Source organism: Solanum lycopersicum, chromosome 11, assembly GCF_036512215.1.
Source record: "Solanum lycopersicum chromosome 11, SLM_r2.1".
NCBI lineage: Eukaryota > Viridiplantae > Streptophyta > Magnoliopsida > Solanales > Solanaceae > Solanum > Solanum lycopersicum.
This window is the reverse complement of record NC_090810.1, coordinates 24,556,807-24,564,288: the sequence shown is the minus strand read 5'-3', so window position 1 is coordinate 24,564,288 and position 7,482 is coordinate 24,556,807. Positions and strand designations below refer to the sequence as shown.

At 32.1% G+C, this 7,482-nt stretch overlaps 1 protein-coding gene across 1 annotated transcript; it reads right to left on the bottom strand.

Annotated features, from left to right (window-relative positions):
- Nucleotides 1-300: 300 nt before the first annotated feature.
- Nucleotides 301-1,251, bottom strand: LOC138339320 (uncharacterized). Its single transcript, XM_069290912.1, has 3 exons — nt 1,089-1,251; nt 806-1,047; nt 301-705 (listed from the first exon to the last, which is right to left on the bottom strand). Exons 1-3 carry the CDS (start codon nt 1,249-1,251, stop codon nt 301-303), a joined length of 810 nt encoding a protein of 269 aa, XP_069147013.1.
- Nucleotides 1,252-7,482: the final 6,231 nt, after the last annotated feature.

The following is a 7,482-nucleotide window of genomic DNA, read 5'->3' as shown; positions in this document are numbered from 1 at the left end:
CTGAACCGCTGGGTAAGGACAATTAGAATTCCTCTGAACACCCCTTGACCCTGATGCTAAAGAAACAACTTCCTCTTCTTTTTTTTTTACGATTTCCAGAACTTGTTGAACCACCTTGAATGGCCTATGTGGTAGATTTGATTGCTGCTTGGCTCACGATCCTTCTTATTTTGAGACCACTTTCAACCATTTCCCCAATTTTGATTATTGTGTGAAACGGTCCTCCTATTGCAGCTATGAGGTGGTGGAAGCAGTCAGGATCTTAAGCTTCTATGAAGATATTAACCAATTCTTGCTCATTTAACGGGGGCTTGACTTGGGCTGCTTGTTCCTCCAGTTGATAGCATATTCTCTGAAGCTTTCACTTGGCTTCTTTCTTGTATTGGAGAGTGTATTGCGAGCTGGCATAATGTCGACATTGTACTGAAATTGTCTAACAAAATATTGAGTCATATCATCCCATATGTGCCTGTGGGTGATATCTTGGTCTATAAACCATTCTGAGGCAACATCAGTAAGTAATTCCTCTTTACCCTCTGCACCCCAAAGTTGGTTGCAGTATCTCTTAAGGTGGGCTATGGGATCACCGTGTCCATCATACTTATCAAACTTAGGGGTTTTGAACCCAGGTGGCAGGTGGACATTTGGGAACACACACAAGTCTTTGAATGTGACACTTTTGTGCCCTCCTAAATCTTGCATGCTCTTCATGTGTTGCTCGATGCTTTTCATTTTTTTTCAACATTTCTTCTTGCTCTGAGCCTGGAGTGGGCCTCTCAACATCAATGGGGGAGCCTAATTGTACAGAGTAAGGGCCCCCAAATGCTATCCCAAGAGTATAATACTGCTCCGGATGAGTGATGAACTGTCTCTCTTGAGCTTCTCTCTGCGTCACAATTGGTTGTGGGAGAGTATACACCGGTGCAGTTGTTGTGCCAGTGGGATTATTCCTGAATGGCATGCCTTGAGGGCGTGTTGTTGATGGCTCGGCCCCACAATTATCAAATGGACCATACCCTGGAGGGAAGAAAGGGTCTATGTTGGGACCTGAGAGGATGAAGATTGAATACTAGTGATCTCAGGAAAACTAGGAATAGACGTTGGTGGTTTTTGTCCATTGTCCCAGGCTTTCCAAAATTGTGTCATAATATGTCTCAATGTCCGATTTTCTTCAACAGTGACTGTCTCTCTTGTCGTTGAATCAATTGGACTATCCACTGGGTTCGCCGCAGTTTTAGTATTGGTTGTCATTGACGCTCTTAGACCTGGTAAAGTACGGGTGTTCTGCCAGTTTACCACAAACCAAGCACCAAAAGCTTACTAAAGTTGAAGTAAAATGAACAAACTTGTTAGGAGTTAGACAATTTTATAAATCAATCACACATTTGTTAATCACCTAGTAACATGGGTTCAAAAGCCATTGTCTCATCCCAGCTTTGCTTTGCTTATTTTCCTTTTTATTATTTTTTATTTATTTTTTTGAAAAAAGAAAAAGTTTTGAAAAAGATCGGACACTTTGGAGGTTGCCTACATATCATGTCGTTGCATGAGTCATGTCATTACGTAGTTCAAAATTTAGACAACTCAACAAGATTAATTTGGAATAGCAAGAAAGAAAACCCTTTCATTCATTTGCCAAAAACTTCAACCAAAACAACAAAACCAATGGATTTAAACAAAACTCGGATCAACATAATATCCTTGAACACCAATTTTTAGACTAAAACACCAAGTCTTTCAACAATACAAAGTGAAACAAACAAAACAAAAACATCCAAACTTCTCTCAATCTTCATCACTTTCCTGGCGCTTTCTTTTTCCTCCCAAAGTCTCATACAAATTCGACAACACCTTCAACAAATGGGGAGCAATAGTCCGTGATTGCTCAGCCACTTCTTGATCATTCATACGGCGATGGTTTTTAATAACATAGAAGGTTTGCTCTTCCAGTTGATGAACTTGATGGCTATACCTTCCCATGTTTTGATGACAGTCATTTAACAAAGCCTGATGATCACTAAGATTGTTTCTCAAGAGGTCCTCTCGCCCTTCTGCTGCTTCAAGTTGATTGCGAAGTGTTGTTCTCTCAATGATCATTTGTCTTTACCCCTCTTCGATATCAACAGAATGACTGGTTTTTCTTTTACATTCTTCTAGCTGATGCATACCAACATGACCTTTCTCGAATTTCTCCTTCTGGCGCTTAAGTTCTCCCTTTTGATGGTGCACAACCTCTTCGGATTCCACTAAGTCCCACTTCAATTGAAAGATATCAAAACTCTACTCCTTTTTAATCTGTCGTGCCAAATGGACTCTACTATCCAATTCTTCCTCTAACCGGGCTAATCTCCCCTCTGCATGTTTCAATTCTCCTTCCATATCATTCAACCCTAACTGGTGATTTCTTCCTCTTTGGACCTGAACTTCTTGCCGAGCAATGGTTGCTTTGGACTTCTCCAACTCTTTTTTTCCAAATGTTTTATAATGCTTTGATCTCTTCTTTTTTTGCTAGATCCTTTGGGAGTTTAACCAAATGTCATTGGATCATGAAACCACGATAGGTACCTTGGAACTACCTTTCCTTTATCTTGCTCCACAACAATTTCACTTAGCTCGGATTTCATACTCATGTACCAAATATTCATAGTATTTTCACAGTTAAATGCAAAACTTGGTGGAGTGTCATATGCAAACCTACTTATATCATCATTGGATGGGATTTTTATACTCTGGCCACGCATAAACCGAAAAGGGGCATAGGGTTGAACATCTCTAAGACCAATCAACACCAAAAATGAGATACCACTAGACATGCAAATGATATCCTTAGCTGGGAACCAGTAATAATTCCACAGTATTTCATCATATATGATCACCAAAAGTTTGTCTTCACATGCTGTGATTCCTTTGGAAAATCAATTTTGGCTTTCCTTTCCTTGTGGGAGGAAACGTAATTACACCAGTCTGGAGTAAACCTGGGCGCACGATCATAGTGATAAAGGTATTCCAAACATCATATTTGGAGCAAAATATTACAGCCTTCAAATTACATTTCCCCACTTAAACATTTAGTCAATGAACGAAACATATCTGTCAGGATCATAGGAGTAATAGTTAGACTTTCCATTATGGTCAACGCCTTCACCACACTAGCCAAACGAATGTCAATATGCTTGTCCCGTTTGTGGAAAACAATGAGCCCTAAAAATGCAACTCTAAAAGCAAAACATCCATTTTCCTTCCAAGCCTCTTCATCCCCTTGGTTGCTCAGCTGGTTTTGATAGTTTTTGAATCCAATCCTTTTGGCCGTACCTCTGGTATAGAAAGTCCAATGAGACCCACCCATTTTTCAAACTCTCTCTCTTTATTTGATTGATCTTGAGGAGTTCTAGGAACTTTTTGGCATCAACATGTTTCGGAATTATAGGTATTTTATTGCGTAGATCAGCACCTCGAACACTATACCCCTTCCCATGAAGCCGGTAGTTCTCCCAAAGTTGGTGTCATTTCGAAGTCAGAAAATCAAAATACATTATTTTTTGGATCCCAAAAAGGAATCAATGCCTCGATCACATTCCTTCTAAGGTCAATCTCCATTAGATGTACTAGATGCCCCAAGTGTTCCTTTACTCTCTTTTGCTCATGACTCCCCATATTTGTCCACCATTTTCATAAATCTTTTGACATGGTGTCAACGATCATGAACTCTGGAATTCCTTCGCTTCTAAGCCTTTTTGAACCCTGTCTTTTAGTCGAAGGTGTCATTTGTACCTAAGAATCCAATAAAAATTTTATGACAAACACTAACTGAGGGGAGAAAGAAAAATAAATAATAATTATTTTTAAAATAAAAAAAATAAAACACTCATTTTTACAAACACCGAACCTAAGAAGGGATGTCTACGTATCTCTTTTTAGTGAGAATCGGGTGTGCGTAGTTCATGAGAGAAAAACTTGCCCTGAGAAGATTACCCCTTATATTTTGACCTTTTTTTTTAAAAAAAAAATTAAAACTCACAAAGCTATTTTGAAGTTGGTCAACAATGTCAAGACCTTCTGAACCAATTATTTTCACATAACACATAAAATGAACATTTTGGTCTAGCATGGGTACCTATCTTAGATTTTGCTAGGTCAAATTTACATGATGCAAAAAAAAAATAACATACAAGAGACAGTTTTTCTAGGTTTAGCATTTACGAAAGGTGTCTAGACTGGCTTACTCAAGCGAATAGCTCGAGCTGAGGAGAGTTAGTGTACCGGTAGCAGAGCTATTCTCACTTAACTGCTGGTCCAATCCCGCCTAACATGCGTGACAACCTAGAATCAGGAGTGTAACCGCACACTAACTCAACCTAGACAGAAATCCTAAGAGCGTATTCCCACACACAGTGTATAACAAAATGCCAGAGACTTAGAGGGAGTGCGAGAGGAAACAATACAATATCAAAATAATGAATTATCAAAATAACACAATTAGTCAACAAACATAAAATTTATACAAATAAAAAAAATAGCCAAAAATAATTAATGTACAAAGCTCGAATTCTAAAAGGGTTTCCCCACCGGAGTCGCAAGATCAGTCACACCTCTTCCGTTTATTTTATTTTTTACAATTGTTGAGGATATGACAGGTTTAAAAAAATAATTTTTTTAATTTTTAGAGTTGTCACTTGGAATTGAGTTTTTTAAATGTTCCAAGTCACCTGATAATTCTAATTTAATCTCGAGAAAAAAAACTCTTTTATTTTTTATCTATGAAAACAGAAATTGGGTAAACAATTCTATTGACCGGAGGGAAGGTGTGAGGCACCCCCCCAAGTCACGTGGTTCTAGCATGGTCGCTTTATTAACTTATTTTTTGCTGTAAAATATTTTTCTTAAAGAAAAATTGCATTATTTACTCATTTTTTTCGAAAAAAATTGATTGACCTATAAGTTTAACCGCACACGAGATCTTTTTAAAAAAAAAATACACATCAAGGATCGTAACTGAACACGTAATGGTATTTAATTATTTTTAAAATAAATAAATAAATAATAAAATTAAAAAAAATTCATTAGTCAAAAAAATATTTATTTATTTTTTAAAAACAAAAAATAATGATAAAAAATGAATTATGAATATGTTGCAACATAAAGACAAGAAGATGATTAGTATTTATTTATTTATTTTTCATTTTTAGTATTGATATTTTTTTAACCAATAGAAAACAAATAAACAATCAAGTTTACTACTAAACAATAACAAAAAAAAATTCTCTTACAAAATAATAATTAAACACCCTTTTAAAACTAGTGAGATACTAGTTTTAATTTTATTTTTTTTATTGACAAAATTTCAGAAATAACAAATTTAGTAAAATTATTTTATACAAAGTCACCACATTGACTTATTTGAAAGAAGATTGCAAATTTTATCAAATTGTTAGACTACTAAGACAAATAACCAAATTAGTGTTTTTATTTTAATAGTCATTTTGTATATTTTTTTAAGAGATTTTTTATTTTATCTTTTTTATCTTTGAAAAAAAACATATTTACATTTTTTTTCTTTATTTTATTTTCAGAAAAACCAGATTTACATTTTTTTCCAGAAATAATCAGATTTATATTTTTTGCAGAAATTACTAGATTTATATTTTTTGCAGACAACCAGATTTATATTTTTTGTAGAAATAATCAGATTTATATTTTTTCAGAAATAACCAGATATATAGTATTATTATTATTTTTATTTTTTTTATTTTTTGTAAAAATGACTAGAATAATCCTTTTTGTAAAGATGACCAGTTTTACATTTTTATTTTATTTTTTAATTTCGTTTTTCAACAAAAGAAAGTGACCATAACATAAAAAATTGTAATTGTTATTTTTTTTAATTTTTTTTTTTTTTGCAAAAAACAAGAGTCTGCTTACTAAAGCTAAAATTTAAACTAAACATGATTAGTAATAAGAATGTATGTATATAATAATAAACAAAATCACATAAGAATCACAATAGACTTAACTAAATCAAAACAAACTTAATACAATCAACTTAAACAAAATATAAAAAGAACATAAACACTAATTCAAGATTACATTGTGAACTGTAAAAAGAAATACGTAAGGTTGATGACAAGCAAAATGTGGCAGCAAACCTATTTGAATTTCAAAGACCACCAAAGATGAAATATGTTGTTTTTTTAAAAAAAAAGAATTCTTTTCTTCTTTAAATAGTTTTCTCTATATAATTTTTGTTGTCCTTGAAATGTAAAAAGAAGAGGGTTTAAATAGATGTTCAACATTAAACCTCCAACTCTTCTTGAAAACTTAAGAGTCAATGCATGCATTGGACTCTTTGTTTTCCCAAAGATCCACCCAAGATCGCCAATGAAATTTCTTCTCTTTTTTCTTTCTTTTTTTTTTTAAAAAAAAAATTGATTAATTGAATGATTCTTTTGTCTTTTTAGATGATTCATTTACTTTATTTGTTAATTGAATATAGGTAATCAGAAAATAATTGGTCCAAATGTCATTTACATGATCCATTTCTTTTACTATGTATGTTATATGTTTTCCAGAATCTTGTATTCTTATTTTTTTCATAAACAATTTGTATTTACATTTTTTGAATACTATATCCTTCCTCAACAAATTTGTTATTTCCACCAAGTATGCTATTTTCCCCCAAAAATCTTGTACCATTTCATAAATCATATTCATACATATTGAGATACGTGTATATATATATATATATATATATATATATATATATATATATATGGTAATCAAGTAATACAATTTTGATCACCGGAATACAATTTGTAGTTTGAAAGAAAAAATAATAATTTTATTTTGAATGGTAAAGTGAGCACATAAAAATGTAAAAAATATTGGTATACAATTAAAATGAAAAAATAACAAAAGAAAATTAATCTAATAGAATGAAAAAGGATTTTTTTTTATATTGTTAATGATGAGAATTTTAAGTGATATGTTCTTCTCTAAAAACTATTATCTCACTTTTTCATCATACTACTTTTTTGTATTTTATATATTATTATATAAAATTATAAATAAAACTAGAATAAATAGAAATACGAATAAAATACATATTGAAATAAATAAGAAATACAAAATTTTCGAAGAAAAAAATAAATACACATAAAAAAATCTATGAATACAAATATGTTTCTTAAATAACTATAAATTCATTTGACATACCTATTGGAATGTCTAATAAAAAAAAGATTAAGATTAAGGGGGGAAAAAAGAACAAAGTTTGAGTTTTATTTGAACATGTAACTAATGAGAAAATTAAGTGATCTTTATCTTTTTTTGAAATATTCTCTCCCTTGATTTTCTCCCTTTTGTTATTAAATAATTCTATTCTTTAAATAAAAACAAATAATAAAAACATAAATAAGATACATAACAAATTAAAATTGCCATTTTTACTAAATATTGAAAGTGTTGCTAATAAGCCCTCTTAAATGT

What these genes read in the sequence shown, in the direction of transcription:
- LOC138339320 (XM_069290912.1), bottom strand. Translation starts at nt 1,251, where the DNA reads ATGACAACCAATACTAAAACTGCGGCGAACCCAGTGGATAGTCCAATT. An exon ending in ACCACCAACGTCTATTCCTA is followed by an intron (nt 1,048 to 1,088) that starts GTTTTCCTGAGA and finishes TCATCCTCTCAG; the next exon opens with GTCCCAACATAGACCCTTTC. An exon ending in CATTTGGGGGCCCTTACTCT is followed by an intron (nt 706 to 805) that starts GTACAATTAGGC and finishes CAACACATGAAG; the next exon opens with AGCATGCAAGATTTAGGAGG.